At 39.0% G+C, this 21,463-nt stretch overlaps 1 protein-coding gene across 1 annotated transcript; it reads left to right on the top strand.

Moving 5' to 3' along the window:
• The first annotated feature begins 221 nt into the window (after window positions 1-221).
• On the top strand, window positions 222-10,926 carry tm4sf5 (transmembrane 4 L six family member 5). The gene is made up of 5 exons (XM_062066873.1): window positions 222-516; window positions 1,467-1,547; window positions 1,708-1,850; window positions 6,027-6,219; window positions 10,558-10,926. Exons 1-5 carry the CDS (start codon window positions 343-345, stop codon window positions 10,573-10,575), a joined length of 609 nt encoding a protein of 202 aa, XP_061922857.1. The 5' UTR covers window positions 222-342; the 3' UTR covers window positions 10,576-10,926.
• Window positions 10,927-21,463: the final 10,537 nt, after the last annotated feature.

The following is a 21,463-nucleotide window of genomic DNA, read 5'->3' as shown; positions in this document are numbered from 1 at the left end:
AACAACTTTAATGTACAATTAAATCCTTCTTTAAATTTAACTGTACATGCTCCCCATTTTAGTGCCTTCAAGTAACACGTCTACGTCTTTTCCTGCATCATTTATGGCTTCACATTTGTCTCCTCCCTGAAATATCTGATCAGAGGCCAATCAGAGGATGCATAGGTCTAAAATAAAAGCGCACATCCACCCTTGGCCTTTGTCCCCTGTCTCCTCCCGGCTCTGTGGTGTTTGACTTTCGCCTTGTCACACTCTGAGTTCATCAGTGCGAGGTGACCCATTCTTTAGCCACTTCTTTTTCCAACGCTTTTCACCGCCAAATCCAGAGACACGCGATAGGCTATGTGTTGTACGGGGAAGTGCGCCCGCCTGGTAGGCCTGATCCTGCTGCCATCAGCCTTTGTATGCATGATCGCCAACCTGCTGCTCTTCTTCCCCGACGGAAATCAACTGGAAAATGATCAGATCTCGCTGCAGGTGTGGCTGATGGGGGGGCTCATCGGAGGAGGCCTCTTTGTAAGTTGTTTTTTTTATTGTATCAAATATGCTCTGACTTCACCTATGAGCAATATTATGCAAACTGGAGCCTCACTACTATGTTGTATGTAATAATAAACCTCGTTTGTACTTATACAACCACAATAGGGGAATAGGAAGAAGGGAAGAGCTCAGCCCTTTTTAAGGTGGACGTTACAGACAGTATTTAAAAAAAACAAGTATGTCTACTACTATTTCTACTTATACTAATCTCCCTCACATAAAGTTGGACCGCCACAAATACATTTGGTGCTACATGTTCATCGTCATTCATTAAAAAAAATTATATTGCGCCTGTTCTTCCAGAGAATAAGAAAAGGGAGCAGTAGGAATCAGTGCTACTATCTTAGCAATATTATTGTTATATTTAGCGAGTAACTAAATTACTTTAAAAATATTTAGCGAGTAACTAAATTACTTTAAAAAAAAGTGACACATCTTGTGTATCATTTTTGGGCGACTGACATTAAAGCATGCATTGCTTTTCTTAATGAGCAGTGGGTGCTGCTGTGGGATCCACCTACATGTAAAATCACTCACAGGCAACTCAGTTTTGTTTGTGGCATTAAAAATACAACACAAAAAGTGACAGAGAAAAGTTGCTCTGTAGTTCTCAACATTCCATCCATCCATCCATTTTCTACCGCTTATTCCCTTCGGGGTCGCGGGGGGCGCTGGAGCCTATTTCAGCTACAATGGGCAGAACCAACCTTTAGAACTTTGGAATGTTCCACTCAGAAAAGATGTCAGCCATAATAAAACTTTCATGAAGATATCTTATCAAGAAATTGAAAATTATACATGGGTTTGGTTGTATCATTATTATAGCGTACAGTTTCTCTCCTCACTGCAACTCCACAAATATTGACTTAAAGTAATAAACATGTCAAAAGTGCATTGATGTTTTTCACATGAAACGTTGCTTCCAGATGCTGTGCCCGAGCTGCTCCGCTATCAGGGCCGGGGGCAAGGGTTGCTGCGGAAATGGTTGCTGTGGCAACCGTTGCCGGGTAAGTGCCGTCATTTGTAAAATTTATTTACTAAAGGTTGGAGAGATTAGAAATGGGCGCCGGCTCCGGTCTGATAATGACTGCTGACAAAAGGCAGATATCAGTTAGTTGCATGCGAGCTTTATGAGCTTTTCAGAACAAACAATGCTCTCGCCACCAGATGCTGAACTCTGTGTTCTCGTCGGCTTTTGGCCTCATTGGAGCCATCTACTGCAGCAGCGTGGCCTCAGCCGGGCTGGCCATTGGACCCAAGTGTCGGGTGGCCGGTGATGTTTGGAAATATCCCTTTGAGGACCTTGGAACGTGAGTGACAACTGTTTCACATAAACTGCTCATGGCTGCAAACTCCGAAAGGATCTTTTTTTTAACGTTTGATACAATACCAAAAATGCAAAGTTGCTTATCGAACAATGTCTTTGTTCTTGTCATAGTAATAGGAGTAGTAGTATTCATTTACCATGTTCAAACTGTGCAACAAACATTCCCTTGAAGGAAGAAATGAAGTTCCCCACATGTTAAAGTCAAAATTTAAATCCTACCATATTCAGTCCAGACACCGGTACCGAGTATCAGATCTGTGCAATCCTAAGAAAAGGATGCTCCTTCTTTGTATATATTTCAGCCCCTAACCCCTGGCGGAGGAGGGTTATGCTACAGGCTAAGTAGAACACATAGAAAACATGTGTATTGTTCTTCTTAAAATACTACTAATTTAAGATGCATATACAACACTAAATTGGCCCTAGTGTGTGAATGTGAGTGTGAATGTTGTCTATCTGTGTTGGCCCTGCGATGAGGTGGCAACTTGTCCAGGGTGTACCCCGTCTTCCGCCCGATTGTATCTGAGATGGGCTCCAGCACCCCCCGCGACTCCGAAAGGGATAAGCGGTCGAAAATGGATGAATGAATGGATATACTGAACAAAAATATGAATGCAACACCTATGTTTTTGCTCTCATTTTTCATGAGTTGAACTCAAAGATCTACATTTTTTCGATATTCCTCCCAAATATTGTTCAAATATCTGTCTAAATCTGTGTTAGTGAACACTTCTTCCTTGCCAACCTCACAGGTGTGACATATCAAGATGCTGATTAAACAGCATGATTATTGCACAGGTGTGCCTTAGGTTGCCAACTATAAAAGGCCACTCTGAAATGTGTGGATGTTTTATTGAGGGCCTGGGGGAGTCAGAAAAGCAGTCAGTATCTGCCTCATGCTGTGCAACACATCTCCTTAGCATAGAGTTGATCAGGTTGTTGATTGTGGCCTATGGAATGTTGGTCCACTCCTCTTCAATGGCTGTGTAAAGTTAAAGTACCAATGATTGTCACATACACACTAGGTGTGGTGAAATAATCCTCTGCATTTGACCCATCCCTCTTGATCACCCCCTGGGAGGTGAGGGGAAGAGTGAGCAGCAGCGGTGGCCGCACCCGGGAATCATTCTGTTTTGGTGAGTTGCTGGATATTGGCAGGAACTGGAACACGCTGATCCACAGCATACAAAACATGCTCAATTGGTGACATGTCTGGTGAGTATGCTGTCCTTGCAATAACTGGAATGTTTTCAGCTTCCAGGAGTTGTAGACAGATCCTTACAACATGGGGCCGTGGATTGTCATGCTGCAACATGAGGTGATTGTTAGGAATTGGTGAGGTGGATCTCAGGGACTCAGACGTAAAGTGTATACAATTGTTCTTCCTTTTATTTAGGAGATGGCACAAAGTAACAAAACAAAGGCGATGGTGGTAAACACAAAAAACTACAAAGAGAAAAAACACACAAAACTAAAAGCGCTAGACAAGGCTAGGAAAAAAATACTTCATGGGAGAAGTTAATAGATAAAGTACAAAATAAAACGCTAGACAATGCTAGGAATAATACAGGCAAACCTGAGAAGAATGGTACACGACGAACTAGTGAGTTCTCTGGCACGACCAACAGGTTGCAAGCAGTGACAAAGTTCCGGCGCTCACATGTTGTCAGCAGCCAGGTTAAATAAGCTGCCACTAATTGTCCTCAGGTGTGTGCTGCTGCCTCACGCCAGCTGCACCCCACACTGTGGACGAGAGAGAGATTGAACAGGTGTACAGACAACACATAATTGAGCAATGAATTTCAGATTACCACAGTGATGGTCTTTACTGAATGGCACAACAAAGGGCCTCGGGATCTCGTCATGGTATCTCTGTGCATTCAAAAGGCCATCAATAAAATGCACTTGCGTTCGTTGTCCATAACATATGCCTGCCCATACCATAACCCAGTGGTTCTCAAACTTTTTTTGTCATCCCCCACTTTGGACAAGGGGGAGTTTTCAAGCCCCGCCTGCCCCCATCGCCCCAATAGAACGCTAATGCCAAGCTTAATATTTTCAAATTTATTGAACATCAAGTAACATCAAGTTGTATACATTCAAACTCAATAACATAAAATAACATCAAGTTCAATAATAAATAAAATAACTGTGCAGCTGTGGTATAATTATAAATCAAGTTCAATAATAAATAAAATAACTTGCATCAAGTTCAATAATAAATAAAACAAAAGTGTTATAACTTGCATCAAGTTCAATAATAAATCAAAAAAAGTGTTATAACTTGCATCAAGTTCAATAATAAATCAAATAAGTGTTATAACTTGCATCACGTTCAATAATAAATCAAATCAAAGTGTTATAACTTGCATCAAGTTCAATAATAAATCAAATAAAAGTGTTATAACTTGCATCAAGTTCAATAATAATTCAAATAACTTGCATCAAGTTTAATAATAAATAGAATAAAAGTGCCACTTTGCAATCTTTGCAAAAAAAAAGAGGAGCTATGCATTTGGCAAGACAGGGAAAGTGAACATGAGTTTTACAGTACTCCAGCATTAGTGGCTGCAATGAGCCTGTTTTGCACTGCACAGCTTTTCAAATCGGGGTTGCAGGCTTGACACTGCCACTCTTAAGTCATGCTCAATGACGTTCAGCTGAGACCTGTACTTCGTTTTGAGTGAAGCAACAGCTGAAAAGCCTATCGCACACAGATAAGATGTGACAAAGGGGAGAAGAATGGACACAGCTCTCTGCCCGATGAGTGGATATTGATTAGCCTGCTACCCATCCGCGTGAAAGTTTGTTCCGCTTAGCCCCGCCCCCAATAGTTACTGTTGCTATGTCTGTCAAACTTTCGCTCCTACCTAGAAATTTAAAGCCAACAGGAAAAATAAGTAATTTACATTTATTTATATAGCGGATTTCACAGACAGAATCACAAAGTGATTTACAGTGAGTATAGAAAATGAAAGCATAGTAAAAACTAAAATCTAAGAATATAATTTAAAAAAAATAAATTTAAAGTGACATTTCCTCCTGTTCCTCGCGCCCCACCTGTCATGTCTCTATTCCCCACCAGTGGGGCGCGCCCCACACTTTGAGAAACACTGGGTCAAATGCAGAGGACAAATTTCACCACACCTAGTGTGTGTGACAATCATTGGTACTTTAACTTTAACTTGACAAGCATGCAGATGAGCTTCCCTGAGACGGGTTCTCAGTTTGTGCAGAAATTATTTGGTTATGCAAACCAATTATTGCAGCAGCTGTCCGGGTGGCTGGTGTCAGACGACAATTGAGGTGCATCTGCTGGATGTGGAGGCCCTGGGCTGGTATGGTTGCGCATGATCTGCGGTTGTGAAGCCGGTTGGATGCACTGTCACCTTTGGAGATGGCTTATGGTAGAGAAATGAACATTCAATTCAGGGGCAACAACTTTGATGGAAATTCCTGCAGTCAGCATGCCAACTGCACGTTCCCTCAAAACGTGCGACATGTGTGGCATTGTGCTGGGTGATAAAACTGCACATTTCAGAGTGGCCTTTTATTGTGGGCAGCCTGAGACACACCTGTGCAATAATCAGCATCTTGATATACCACACCTGTGAGGTGGGATGGATTATTTTAGCAAAGAAGAAATGCTCACTAACACAGGAAAATGTATTTTGTGTGAATAGTAAAAGTTTTAGATCTTTGAGTTCAACTCGTAAAAAATGGGAGCAAAAACTAAAGTGTTGCGTTTATGTTTTTGTTCAGTGTATATGGTACTTTAGCCGTTCATGGTAATGGTATTGCTTACTTGAAACTTGAAAGTAACTCATCTTGAAACTTTTTTTGCACAGTATCACAAATGTACTTAAAATGTAACATATTTTTCAAACATGACATATTTTGAGTGGTTTATTGTGACGTCACTCTAAGCTTTCCATAGCTATTCTAAGGCTAAAAAGAGGGGCATAAGGATTTGATGCCATAGTCGTTTCGTCACAATCCACCAGGTGTCAGACTTGAGTCAAATTTCACTTAATAAAGTGCAGGTTTGAACTTGATCTGCGGTATTTTCTTAAATGTTAGGACGTACTCTTAATCCTCATAGCAAAGTAGAGGGACAGTATTTTGTTAATTTCTTCTACTATGTGTGCCCCCCCAATAGTGGCAGTGAGAGCTACCTGGTGAACCAGACTATTTGGGACATATGTGAATTCCCCAAGAATGCAGTGATGTGGCACGTGGTCCTCTTCTCCATCCTGTTGTCCATGAGCTTGATACAGCTGGTACTGTGCGGCATCCAGGTGGTCAACGGCTGTTTGGGCTGCATCTGTGGGGACTGCCGGGAAAGGAAAGAGGTCTGTGAGACAAACTGACACAAAAAGTGTACACACACACACACACACACACACACACACACACACACACACACACACACACACACACACACACACACACACACACACTTACAACTAGTGTTTTGCTCATCCTCAGGGAAGTCCAATTTGATTTAAAGACGTATATTATACATAAAATATATATCACATACAGTATATGCCCTTTTCCTATTTTTATGTATTTTATTTTCAGTCATTTTAAAAATGGTGTGGTGTTTTATTAATTCAGAGGTGTTAAAAATGTGGCCCTGGGATCAAATGCAGCTTCCAGATGTTTTTCTAATAGAAATAAGTTAACATCAAGTAAAAAATATTCACAATGAAAAAGGAGAAAAAAGGCATGATGTAGGAAGACAACGTCAAAATGTTGATACTAGCAAAAATGCTGCTCATAATAAATGTTGTTGCTTATATAACATTTTAAATATATAGCATTTGTTATTTTTATTTTTTACTAAAATAAAAATATTAACATTTAGTTTAAAATGTGTTTTAAACCACTAAACACGGTCACAATATCCTTTTTTGTATGCTACCATCACTGGGAAAAGTTTGGGTGTTGTAATCAAGAATGTCATGTAAATGTATTCATATTCCTAATTAGAGATGTCCGATAATATCGGACTGCCGATATTATCGGACGATAAATGCTTTAAAATGTAATATCGGAAATTATCAGTATCGGTTTCAAAAAGTACAATTTATGACTTTTTAAAACGCTGCTGTACGTAGTGGTACACGGACTTAGGAAGAAGTACAGAGCACCAATTAACCTTAAAGGCACTGCTTTTGCGTGCCGGTCCAATCACACAATATCTACGGCTTTTTACACACAAAAGTGAATGCCAGCATACTTGGTCAACAGCCATACAGGTCACACTGAGGGTTTCCGTATAAACAACTTTAACACTGTTACAAATATGCGCCACACTGTGAACCCACACCAAACAAGAATGACAAACACATTTCGGGAGAACATCCGCACCGTAACACAACATAAACACAACAGAACAAATACCCAGAACCCCTTGCAGCACTAACTCTTCCGGGACGCTACAATATACACCCCCGCTACCCCCTATCCCCCCCACCTCAACGCTGCCCCCCCCAACCCCGCCCACCTCAACCTCCCCATGCTCTCTCAGGGAGAGCATGTCCCAAATTCCAAGCTGCTGTTTTGATACATGTTAAAAAAAATAATGCACTTTGTGACTTCAGTAATAAATATGGCAGTGCCATGTTGGCATTTTTTTCCGTAACTTGAGTTGATTTATTTTGGAAAACCTTGTTACATTGTTTAATGCATCCAGCGGGGCATCACAACAAAATTGGGCATAATAATGTGTTAATTCCACGATTGTATATATCGGTATCGGTTGATATCAGAATCTGTAATTAAGAGTTGGACAATATCGGAATATCGGATATTGGCAAAAAAGCCATTATTGGACATCTCTAATCCTAATATAAAATTATTAACCTCAATCAATCAATCATCAATTAAAGTTTATTTTTATAGCCCTTAATCACAAGTGTCTCAAAGGGCTGCACAAGCCAAAACGACACCCTCGGCTCAGATGCCACATCAGGGCAAGAATAAACTCAACCCAATGGGATACAATGAGAAACCTTGGAGGGGACCCCCCCTGGGCGACCGGTGCAATGGATGTCGAGTGGATCGAGTTATTAGTGTTTTATTATTCAAATATTATCATAACCCTGAATTCAAATTCTTACAATGTCCTTCAATCTAATTGGAATATAAAACCAATAGAAATTGCTAGTTAATATTAATAATATTACAACAGCCAACATTTTATTAACAACAATCTAAAAAACAAATCTCAAAGTTAAGCAAAATCCTGAGGAATTTCAAACAAGTAGTATAGTTTTTTGTACTAAAATACAAAATATGAGCAGAGTAAATCAGTGATCCTCAAATGTAGTACTAGTGGATGCCAAATAAGTGTGTAAGTATGTATTGTATGGAGTATCATTGTTGATGATGTTTGTGCATTGTGTGTAATGTTACAGTGGCCAAAAATATTAACTATACCTCAAAAAAAAAACTCTGCCTTGTTTTTAATGAATACTTAGGCCTCTTGCGCTACTGTATTTTAATGTTGGTCATTATGGTGGTACTTGGCAAGCCAAGCGTTTTCTGAGATGGTACTTGGTGAAAAAAGTTTGAGAACCACTGGACTAAAGCATTGCATGCAGTATTGTTAGAAATGTTTTTTCAAGAGGTCTTTAGTTAAAGCAGCAGTAAGACAAAGTTAGTTGAGTTGGATAATTTTTACTTAAGGGTTCTCCCCACACGTGGGATGTGTAAGGTCACCATTGGCGTTGTTGGGCCTATTTTAGGGGGGCTCAAGCCCCCCTAAAATGTTCTTAAATAATTTGGTGTTAAAAAAAAATAAAAAAATAAAACTTTTTTTTTTTTTTACAAATACATGCCGACATATTCATTATAAAGTAGCCCGAATATGAGTTTAAATAAAAAAATCATATAACCTGTCATTATTCACTCAGTTTCCCCTCACTTCATAGTGTAAGGTAGAGAGCCCCTTTAGTGCGTCTGTATCCAATCCATTCCACTAGTTCATATAGAAAATGCCCACATCACTCAAAATCCAGTCCGCATTTTCTATGCGACCTTGCAGTCCTGCAAGTGTACGAAGCACATTAGCACACAGCACTGCAGAACAAGAACCTTGTGTCTGCAATTGTAAATAATTTAGTTTTTAAGTTTTGTGTTTCTTGTAAAATCTATATAAAGTAATATACATTAGCCTATTGTTAAAATAATGAAAAAAACATCATTAAATATATTTGTTTTATTGTATTGTTACATTAATAACTGTTGTATTATTATAGGATGGCTTGTTAAACATTTCATATGATTTTCAGAGGGTGGAAAAACCAAGACATTTAATATAAGATGTAAAATGAATAAATACATAAAAAGAAAAAAAATGGTTAAAGGCCATCGTCGCGGGGAGCATTTCATTTCGTCCCGTGCATTTTTTTACCATCCCCGGGACGACGGGACTACGTTAATCTCAAGCCCTGGAAGTTACATTTTATTGTTTGCATTATTTGTTTCAGCATTGCACATTGAATATGGTCCCTCAGCTCTCTGACAGCTTTGGCTCTTTTTCAGATCAGTAGTCTTTCTTATTTACAGTATATATAAAAGTTTCTCATTTCTATTCAGACTTCCATATATATTTAATTTTCTTAACGGCTTGCCATAATATATATATATATATATATATATATATATATATATATATATATATATATATATATATATATATATATATACACAAGCCAAATTATCCCGATCCAGATATTATTTTAATTCAAGTAATTAAGTAATATTTCCAGGGCTTGAATTTACAACCATTTTAGTCACATGTGTAATCTGTGCAACTTCAAAATATTTGGGAACAAACAATTATTGTATTGTGAGCTAAAGTGGTGGCATTAGCCTCTATGTTGTGAATTAATAACATAGAGGCTAATGCCATGACTTTCATTGTGTTTCAGTGTATCTTGAAGGATTATGCAAGTAATTGTTTCTTGTTGATGCTGTAAACAAATTGTCACTGTGCAAACCCATGTTTGTTGTTGTACTGAACACAGATTGAAAATAAACCCACTGAAATAATAATAATAACAATGATTAATTTCTAAGTCTTTGTTAGCCGTTTGTGAAGTTTTGTGCTTGTGCGCTACGTTCGCTCGCATCCTGCATCTCCTGGGGGCTAAGCCCCCCCTGTCCTTAAAAGCTAGTGACGCCCCTGAAGGTCACTATGATTCACTCACTCATTCGGTTAATGTGCATTTAATCAGAGGCTTGAGCCTATCCTAGAAAAGTGTTAATACAAGACATTGTATAGCACCGGTCCTGGCACTTAAAGAGGCTCAAATGTATTTTTTTCATGTTTTTGCTTTATTCATTTTCAGACGTGTGTGTGTGTGAGCGTGACCAAGACAACTTGTGTGCTGTGGTGAACCAGTTTGAGTGTCCCGAAAACAGCTGGCCATTATGTAACGTGATATACGACTTGGCGCCGTCGCGACCCTCCACAATGAGTGTTGTTTTAGCGCTGTTTTGGTTGCAAATGCTAGATTGTATCTGTCGCAAAACAGGAAGTGCAGCGTTCAGTGGGCGCGGCGTGTTGATGAAATATTCAGTGGATGAATAGGAACTCAGAATGTTTTTTTTGACAGATTCTTAATGCACGTGAGTGTGTTCATGTTGCCATAACATGTTCATTTGTGTTCTTACAGGATGAAGGTGGATTGTGAATGCAACATGATAAAGTCTCTGCTTTTGTCATCTATCAGTTCTGATTTTTTTCCAAATTTTGAAGTAAAATTGGAGAACAATTGAAGCCTGGGACAGGCCACTTGGATACATTTTGTGGATTAAAGATGCTCAATCCAATGTGAATGAAGATATGAATGCATCCAGTATTTACGGAACTTCACCTTTTCCACCTTTTGTAATGCTGCAGCCTGATTCCAAAATGGAATACATTTACAGTGGAGACAAGATGCACCTGAGATAAATGTTTAGCTTCATGGCAACAAATACTTACGTGCATGTGATTCCTTACTTTTTTGTTTTTTAATAAATATGCACAAATGTCTAAAAAACCCTTTTTCATGTTGTCATTACAAGGTGTTTTGTTAGAAAGGGCATCTGGAATAAAAATAGGCGAAACTGCATGGCATAGGTTCAATGTGGCGATGGCGACCCCTGATAGCAGTGGAGGTTCTCGCTTCATTGGCGCCCTTTACGAGACCCCACTTTGGACGTTATGTTGACAGAGATGTCAACTTATGATGCAAATCTCTCATTGGTTTGGTTGTTTTCAGTTTGTTGGCAGTATGGCGGTCATCTTTGTTCACTCCCTAGCAGAGGTCTGGGAGAGGGTCTACAAAGGTACTGCAGGGGGGTCGTGAAATTTTTGGTTGATTAGATTTTTTTAGGAGTTGATATCTGCCCGACATCAGCAAAAAAACAACTGTAAAACTAAAATAATGCTATTCAGTAACAGTAGAGGAGAAAGTCAAACACAAATACAAAAACAGTACATTCCAAGGGTGAAATAAATCAAAGTTCTGGGTGTAATACTAAATGATTAACTCGAAATCACATATAAAAATATACAACATAGGGTGACAAGATATTTCAATAATGAATAAAGCAAATTATGTTCGGGACCAAAAATCACTTTATATTCTCTACTGCTCGATGCTGTTACCATATCTGAGTTATTGTGTAGAAATATGGGGAAATTACTACAAAAGTACACTTCATTCACAAACCGTGTTACAAAAAAGATCAGTCAGAATAATACGAAATATAGGTTATAGAGAACATACATACACTTTATTTGTCGAATCCAAAATACTGCAACTCAATGATTTGGAGCATTTGCAAACAGCAAAAATCATGCCCAATTAACCTGCTACCCTACAACAATTTTTCTCAAAAAGAAAGGAAAAATATAACCTAAAACACTTGTATGCACACACAGCACTTAAGACCTTTAGCATATCAGTATGTGGAATTAAATTATGGAATGGTAAGCAAAGATGTATAACTTAGTCCTAATATGATCCATCTTAAGAGGCTGTTTAAAGTGTTTACAAAGTACAAGGAAGAATAATCTTGATTAACATCTTGAACTTTATTGAAAATGAGATATTATTCATCTTGTGTGAATCATTACTGGCTTAACTATTAGGAGAACCGTTGTATTTCATTGATGTTAATTGTGTTACGGTTACAAGATCAAAACAGGAAGTGAACAAAGGTGTGTAGCTGCTATGAATTGGAAAAGGGGTAGGATTAAATACATTTTGCTTATTCCTACTCGTTTTTGAACATGTGAAGAGAAATGAGAATGTGTAGATTATATTTTGTATCATTTTGTATCTGTATACATGTTGGAAATAAATTAAACCATAACCATAAATCTAATACTTTTTACCTTTAATGCGACGTGTGTCGAAGTGCCACTTCAGATTGGACTCTTTTATTGAGCAAAATGTTGTCATTACAGATTAAATGCTTTTATTGCATATTAAATGTTACCACTGCATTCTAAATGTTATCATTGCAAACTAAATGTTACCATTGCATATTACCATACCATACCAACTTTATTTATAAAGCCCTTTCAAAACAACCATAAATGTTATCATTGCATACTAAATGGTATCATTGCATATTCAATATTGCCATTGCATATTAAATGTTATAATTGCATATCAAATGTTATCATTGCATATTAGACAGACTGCAGAACCTGCTATCTCCACAAAGGCAAATTCCTCTGTCCATTAGTCCTGAAATCTACGATCATCTTTTTTGATTTTTACCATTTTTTTTTCAAAAAGGATTTATCCACATAAACTATCGAGCTAAATATTTGATTGAAAGGCAGGGCATTTACTTTTTGACCTCAACACATGTAGCTGAGATTGACTCAAGCCTTGCAGGTATACGCTGGAATCACGGCCTGGCCTGAACTCAAGCGGTAGAGAATGGATGGATTAAAATGCATGAGAATATTTTAAGGCGCTAAGATTTACATGTGCACGAGATGTAAGAGCCACATCTGGCTCGTGAGCCATAGGTTGCCTACCCCTGCTGTAGTGTATTCTAGAAATGGCAGTGGCATGGTCACCCTACTCAATGTACCTTGCAGGTTTAAAATGAAAAACATAAATAAAAACTTGTATCGTATTCATGTTAGCATTTAGGATAGTTAGTAATTATACAAACATGTTTTGTTTTTACGTTTGTATTTTATATTTTTATTCAACATTTTACGTTTGTACAATTCCAACACTTGTTTGAGTGTCAAGTTTTTTTCCCTCACTGTCAGTGTTCTGGTTCCATACTAAAAAAGTCAACTGAGGGCTGAATAATAGCCCAAATTAATGAATATTGTAGAAAATAACAAAAATAAATACCAAGAAAAATGCTCTGTGTTGTAATTTATTATTCAAAAGGAAAATGGCCCTAGTGTGGGAATGTGAGTGTGAATGTTGTCTGTCTATCTGGCGCTGAGATGAGGTGGTGACTTGTCCAGGGTGTACTGCACCCTGAGTGCAGCTGGGAAAGGCTCCAGCTCCCCCTGGGACCTCAAGAGGGACAAACGGTAGAAAATGGATATCTGGAAATTCCCCAATTTCTAAAAAATTATATAGCTATTAAATATGGATAAATATTGGAACCCCTTGCTGAGCCGTTTGTTATTAATTAATGGCTGAGCAGTCCAGCCGGACACGTCTAATAGGATTGCTGGCATCCAGACAGGGTCAAAGTTTAGAAGGTCCCCTAGTGGCCGGTGAGAAGATTGCAGCAAACAAGAAGAGGTGCAGGTTAAGCCTTTAAGCTTTTGTTGCTACAGAGCGGCTTCATGGGAATTGTTACCTAACGTTCAAGTGAAGCATCTAAACATAGCCGAAAAGTCAAAGGTTCTTGTAAAGATGGACAGCCTGCCGGATATGGAGAGTGGGGCTAATGGGTGACAATAGGGACAAGAGTCCACTGCGTCCGATGCAACTTGTCCATTCAAGCCTGACAAGGAAAGTACAAGGGTGATGTAACATAGTGGCAGCCCCCACCCCAAAATAAAAGCACAGAATGTTTTTATTTTCCAATCAGGGCCTCTTCTGTGTTTTCCTTTACAAGCTCAACTAACAACACAAAGCGGCAGGAAAGCACCAGACTGCAGCTACGTGCCAATTGAAGCGCTAATTATCGCCTAAAGACCCCACACACACTGTTAGCCTTTTCATCCGGATTCTTGCACTTTTACCTGCTGGTTTGACTCATTAACCAGCGCTGGTCAATGTGTTTTTTTTCCCGAACAGGATGTGCTAGCTGTATCGTGAACTTTGGACAAGCTGTATGTACACTTGTACAGTCTTATTTCCATCCATCCATGTTCTACCGCTTGTCCCTTTTGGGGTCGCGGGGGGCGCTGGAGCCTATCTCAGCTACAATCGGGCGGAAGGCGGGGTACACCCTGGACAAGTCGCCACCTCATCGCTGGGCTACAGTCTTATTTAACGCCTAAAAATAGTAATTACGTATAATATTATCATTCACCCAGCTCGTTTAATTTTTACGGCGTTGAATCGATGGCTACTAAACTGTTCAGATTGTCTTTAAAGAAATACATTTTTGCAGGCTTCATCAGTTTATGTAGTCCAGTTGTGATCGATTCAATCACCTGAGAATTATATACGAATCATTTGTTTTAGACCAGATGTGTTCATTTGCAGCCTGCAACTTATTAAAAAAATTAAACCCTAGGTAGGCGTTCTTGAAGAGTAATGAAAGGTTACATGAAAAAAATAGAAACGCTGATTTTTAGTTAGATATCACACTAATATGAGATAGGCTCCAGCACCTGTTTTTTGAGTCTGTTTGCAAAATGCTCGTGTGGAGGGGGGCGTGGTCGGCGCGCCTCCTGTGGGAATGGGGTGTGTATGGCCTGGCTTCGAAGCCAAGCGGCAGGTGAGTAGATTGCCCAGCTGGGCCAGATTATCTAATCACCTGTCGCCTTTATCAGCAGCGGGAGGGGCGGCTGGGAGAAGAAGGCACATGCGCGAAGACCGAGAGAGAGCAGACGAGCGAGACTGGAAAGTCACCCGAGCAAAGACTGCTGAAAAGCGTGCTATCCCTGAGCGTGTGTTTATAATAAAGACTTGTCCAAACCCGAATACTGGGCTCCTCAAAGATCTGTCGGCACCAGGAGAACCCACCATACGGTATTTTTTATAGGACGGTATAGCTCGGTTGGTAGAGCGGCCGTGCCAGCAACTTGAGGGTTGCAGGTTCGATCCCCGCTTCCGCCATCCTAGTCACTGCCGTTGTGTCCTTGGGCAAGACACTTTACCCACCTGCTCCCAGTGCCACCCACACTGGTTTAAATGTAACTTAGATATTGGGTTTCACAATGTAAAGCGCTTAGTGTCACTCGAGAGAAAGCGCTATATAAATGTAATTCACTTCACTTCACCATACGGAGAGACGTTCACAGCTCGATTCTGGAGTCGTCCCAGCAGGCGCAAGACATTAAAACAACGTTGACAACTTGTTGAATTAGGTCATGACGTTGAGCAACTCAAACCTAACGTTGGAACAACATGCTTTTTGACAACGTTTAGTCAATATTGGGTTCTGATGTTGATTTGACCATTGAATTTTGGTCTTTTTCCAACACAAATACAACGTTGAAACAACATGCTTTTTGACAACATTTATTCAATGTCAGGTTGTAAAGTTAATTTAACCATTGAAATTTGGTAATTTCCCAACCTACAACAAGGATCCAACATTAGACACCAATGTTGTCTAAATTAAAAATATAACTATTTTGCAATGTTGTTTCAAAGTCAGTTTTAAAGGACATGTATGTACAATCAACGTCGTATCAATGTCTTGTGCCTGCTGGGGTTCCCAGATTGCAAATGAAATCCCACCCTGTCCTTTCCGAAATTATAATAATGTATCTTTTAAAAATGGACACTTGTTAAAAATACATCTTGAAGTCGTCACAACAATTTTTTTTTTTCAGACACGGTTGAATAAAAACTTCATAACAATATATAGATTTGCCTGGTCACAACATTAGGTACACCTACACTTTCCACATGAAGTGAAGGGAATTATATTTATAAAGCGCTTTACATTTACACCAGTGTGGGTGGCACTGGGAGCAAGGTGGGTGAAGAGTCTTGCCCAAAGGCACAACGACAGTGACTAAGATGGCGAAAGCTGTATTCGAAGCAAGAACCCTCAAGTTTCTGCCTGGCCGCTCTACCATCTGAGCCGCTGCATGTTGCATGTCTGTGTTATTATGCGCATGCCAAGATTAAATGAAATTAATACTTTATCCTAGCTTTTAAGTGTGTCTCCTCATAGCTTGAAGCAGAGGGGGAGGAGCTTATCCCCCTCTGACAAAGAGCTTGACTTAATGTCTAAATAAGTACATCCACCTCACTGTGACATCACAACGTAGTCAGACTGCAAAACCTCACCAACGAAGGCTTTCAAAACTGTGTGCAAGCTCACGCCATAATGCATGAACCTTATGGTTTGACGCATTGACATTTTTTTAACATGAGTATCCAACAGTGTAACAACATTTATGAGTCAGAAAAGACAACATTCATCATAGGTCCTCTATGTTTAAATTACTTTTTGTGGGGTTTTTTTTACCAATAGTTAAGTTCCTCAGTATTTAGGCGTTTGCACAAATAGTTTATAACAAAACAATTATAAAGTGTGTAGGAAAAGCTATATTTTAGTTGTAAGCCGTCATGCGAGCTATAAAATACATTTGGGGTTGGTGGTAATATTACTGTCTTTGGGGTTGGTTGTCACATATATTCATACATATCACATATGCAGAACGCTTGAATGAAGATGTGTTACTTCCTTCCTCATTCTGTGTAAAGATTCATTATGTTATGTAGTAACTTAATAATCTAATGTAGTTCCTCTGCCTTTGATAAAATATTGTTCCCAATGAAATAATATTGGGACAAACAACATAATGAGATATAGTATATAACACAATAATTTGCTTTGTCACCTATTACACAAAACTAAGATGTAGTCTTGTTCAGATAGCTTAACAAATACTGGATTAGTTTTAGTATCTTTAATAGTTTTGTATGCAGCTCTCATACAAAGTATTCTGTTTTATCTTGAATGCGATCTGACACAAACTGGCCGAGGTAGCTGAGGTCAAAGGTATGATGAGCATTATCTACAGGCTTTATCCAGGTGGTCAGTGGAGCCATCAGTGATTGTTGACCGTAAACACTGTGGAGGTGGAGCTGAGGTTTGAATAGCAAATGATCATTGCTTGATCATTGGTATTGATCTATTCGGACATATGAAGGTGTGAAAAGGGGAAGAGGACGCCACTCTTGTCCACGTTCTGCTTTCCTTTTCCGTCCAGCGTATTCCCATTCTATTCCTGTCCTCTGGGCCACTGGAGCAGAGGTGTCTCGGGACTGACATGATGTCAGCGTGATGGCAATGTCGCCAGGGAAAAGAAAGTTTTTGCCTTGTCACGCGAAGTGTGGAGGATCGAACGGCTGGAAGGCACGTAGGCCAGTTTTTTTCATAGTTTGGCCGTGGGTGCGACATATACTCCGGAGCGACTTATGTGTGAAATTATTAACACATTACCGTAAAATACCAAATAATATTATTTATGTCATTTGCGTAAGAGACGAAGCAAATGGCAGCAATCTTCACACACACGTCAGCAATCGTCACTCACACATCAACCAATAAGAATTTGGCGGGGAGGGTCATGCAGAAGTGCATTGTGGGTCATGGGATGCTAACTGCTATATGCTATATGCTACTGCCGTAGCTATTAAAATGGTAGCATCAACATTGGCGATAACTTATAAAAACTGAGAAGGACTGAACTAAAATGGCACCGAAAATGAAATCATATACTGCAGATTACAAGCTGGACGTAGTGAAATATGCAGCAGAGAACGGAAATCGAGCAGCAGAAAGAAAGGAAACGGCGCATACCAGAGGCGACACCGGGGAGGAAGATTTCATCGGATTTAGCGATCGGGAGTGACAGATTGTTTGGCAAACGTATAGCATGTTCTATATGTTATAGTTATTTGAATGACTCTTACCATAATATGTTATGTTAACATACCAGGCACGTTCTCAGTTGGTTATTCATGCGTCATATAACGTACACTTATACAGCCTGTTGTTCGCTATTCTTTATTTATTTTAAATTGCCTTTCAAATGTCTATTCTTGGTGTTGGATTTTATGAAATAAATTTCCCCCAAAAATGTGACTTATACTCCAGTGCGACGTATATATGTTTTTTTCCTTCTTTATTGTGCATTTTCGGCGACGTATACTCCGGCGCGATTTATAATCCGAAAAATACGGTACTCTTTATTATCTCAATGAGCAACCTGTAACAACATTGATTAGAGCATAGGAATGCCATCAATCCAACCATTTTCTATACTTATTCTACAGGAGCCTATCCCAGCTTACTTTGAGAAACGAGCGAGCGAGAGATGGGGTACACCCTAGACTGGTTGCCAGCCAATCTCAGGGTACATCTAGTTAAACAACCATTCAAACGCACACTTATACCTGATGACAATTTAGAGCATGGGTGTCAAATGGCCTCAAACAAATTTAATCCAGCCAGCGCCCTCTGGATTGGCTGCCGCTACTCCAATCAGTGCAGGTGCAAAGCAATCAGCAGCAGTATCGATGCACAATACCTTCTTTAATTGTAAATTATCCAGTCAGCGGATGAAATAACAAAACGGTAAAATGCAAAGACTTAAGTCAACTTAACCATCTTCTTTGTAGTTACTTCCGTGCAGCACTTGCAATTGATTGAATGCACGATGCATGTGCCTAGAACTCCATTGTAAAACTATGTGCTTTTACATTGGTTGCGTTTGTTTTATTTTATTTCATACTTAAATCTACTATGTTCATATTGGTTAAGTTTGTAGTTATGTTACCTTGATTTTGGCTGCTGTGTCATTTTGATAACTGTTTTGTTTATATTATAATTGTGATATTTGAAAATAATAAATTAATGTGTTGTGGCAGTATGCGGATTTCACCAATGCAGCGGTTTGAGGAAACGCTCGATTGCTTTTCCTATAACGTTTTTAATGACTTGCCAATGTGAGAATTCAAAACCGGAAGTGCTTAAAGTTTAATGGCTTTGTAAAAACACTCAGACAAAGTCTAATTTTATCATGTTCTTCATGGTGTTTTTGAAAATGCACCAATTTTTTTCCTCAGAATTTTCAACTAACTTGAAGTGTTTTGCCAAGAGGATTATTTGTAAGTAATATGTACATTCTCAGAATGTGCTTGTTCGATTTTTGGCCAAAGTAGGAAAAAGAAAACAATCTGAAGTTGTTTTTATTTTTAAGTTGTAATGCCATGGTATTACCAGTCCGGGCCGCGTGGGACTATATTTTCCTCCATGCGGCTCATGAGCTAAAATTAGTTTCACAACCCTGATTTAGAGTCTACACATGCATATTTTTGGAATGTGTGTGCCGTAATACCCAGAGAAAACCCACAAACGCATAGGAAAAACATGCGAACTCCAACCAAAGATGTTCAAATGGAGATTTAAACCCAGATCTTCCCGATTTCTCGACTGTGGGGTCATGATATTAGCATCTGGAGGTTGGCACCAAGGCCACTAGGCCAACATGCGGCAGCCTAAGAGTGAGTATAAGAATGTTAAGTCTTAAAAAAACAAAACTTCAAAGGCGTCAATGCCTCTTGCTAGAAGATCATCATCACTGACTGGACCATGACTCCGGTTCCATCTATTCTCCTATCAATCCTCTTTTATTATCATACTTTTACATTTAAAAATTTAAAATTAGTGTGTATTATATTTTATTGTTTCAAAGGTGTCCAAAGTGTAGGCTGCAGATATTTTTTTTATTGGCCCTCTGTATATTCTAAAAATGAAATGCGTCCCTCACTGGAAAAAAATTGGACACTACAGTGGAAAAATGGTATTTCTTTAAGTGGATCCATTATTACCGTTTTGTTTTCGCTTTTTGCATGGCGTCTCGGAATGTATCCTCCACGAATATAAGGGATCTATTTTATTTGAAAATAGGGAGTTTCTTTTCAATTACCCTGTACAGTATTTGTCCCTCTATTATCCCTGTTATTTGGTTCCAGACATGACCGCGATTATTTAATTTCCTCGAAGTAAGAGTGATTAATTATAAATCAAATATTGTCATATCAAGAGCATAAAAAACTATTTATAACCTTCTAAAAAAAATGTTCACCCTTATGAAATCCCTCTAGACATAAAATAACACATTTTAGTCACTTTAACACTCTTTAAATCCAATAAAGTAATGTTGTCTGAGGCTGAGCCAATCAGTGGCCAAGGTACTTAACGGCACGCACTGATTGGTTTGGTTTCCTTTAGTGGATGCTACTACTGTAGTAATAATATTTTTGTCATTTTTATAGTGGAAAATGCTTAGTTTAGGACAAAAAATGCTTTGAAAAATTAATTTTAGAATCCCAAAATAATCTGTGTTGCGGTGAAGCAAGGGGCAATTGTATACAGTGGATAAGGAAAGTATTCACAGTTCTTCACTTTTTCCACATTCTTATGCCTTATTCCAAAATTTTATAAATTCATTATTTGCCCTCAAAATTCAAAACACACATAGCCTAATAATGACAATGTGAACGTTTTAATTTTTGCAAACTTATTCAAATAAAAATAAAAAAATAAAAATCACATGTACATTAGTATTCACAGCCTTTGCTCAATACTTTGTTGATGCACCTCTGGTAGCAATTACAACCTAAAATCTTTTTGAATACGATACCACAAGCTTGACACACCTAATTTAGGGCAGTTTCCCCCATTTCTCTTTGCCCATTCCTCTTTGCAGCACCTCTCGAGCTCCATCTGGTTGGATGGGAAGTGTTGGTTTTCATCCAGGATGTCTCTGTACATTGCTGCATTCATCTTAGTCTAGTCAGAGAGGTGACCAAGAACCCGATGGTCACTCTGTCAGAGCTACAGCATTCTTCTGTGAAGAGAGGCAAACCTTCCAGAAGGACAACCATCTCTGCAGCAATCCACCAATCAGGCCGTATGGTATAGTGGGCAGACGGAAGCCATTTCTTAGTAAAGAGTTTGCCAAAATGCACCTGAAAGACTCTCAGACCATGAGAAACAAAATTCTGGCCTAATGAGACAAAGATTGAACTCTTTGCGTGAACGCCAGGCGTCATGTTTGGAGGAAATAAGGCACCCCTCATCTCCAGGCCAATACCATCCCTACAGTGAAGCAGGGTGGTTTTTCTACGATAGGAACTGGTGGACTTGTCACGATAGAGGGAAAGATGAATGCAGCAATGTACAGAGACATCCTGAATGAAAATCAACGCTTCCCATCCAACCTGATGGAGCTTGAGAGTGATGCAAAGAGCAATGGGCAAATAAGTGTGCCAAGATTTTGTCATCGTATTCAAAAGACTCGAGGCTGTAAATGCGCCCAGAGCTGCATCAATAAAGTAATGAGCAAAGGCTGTGAATACTTATGTACATGTGATTTTTTTTGTTATTTTATTTTAA

This window comes from Entelurus aequoreus, linkage group LG12, assembly GCF_033978785.1.
Source record: "Entelurus aequoreus isolate RoL-2023_Sb linkage group LG12, RoL_Eaeq_v1.1, whole genome shotgun sequence".
Lineage (NCBI taxonomy): Eukaryota > Metazoa > Chordata > Actinopteri > Syngnathiformes > Syngnathidae > Entelurus > Entelurus aequoreus.
The sequence above is the reverse complement of the archived record's forward strand: the minus strand, read 5'-3'. Positions and strand labels throughout refer to the sequence as shown.

Bases quoted from the DNA above. Each gene is read 5' to 3' on its own strand.
- tm4sf5 (XM_062066873.1), top strand. From the start codon at position 343: ATGTGTTGTACGGGGAAGTGCGCCCGCCTGGTAGGCCTGATCCTGCTG. The intron at 517-1,466 runs GTAAGTTGTTTT...CGTTGCTTCCAG, and splicing joins TCATCGGAGGAGGCCTCTTT to ATGCTGTGCCCGAGCTGCTC. The intron at 1,548-1,707 runs GTAAGTGCCGTC...TCTCGCCACCAG, and splicing joins GCTGTGGCAACCGTTGCCGG to ATGCTGAACTCTGTGTTCTC.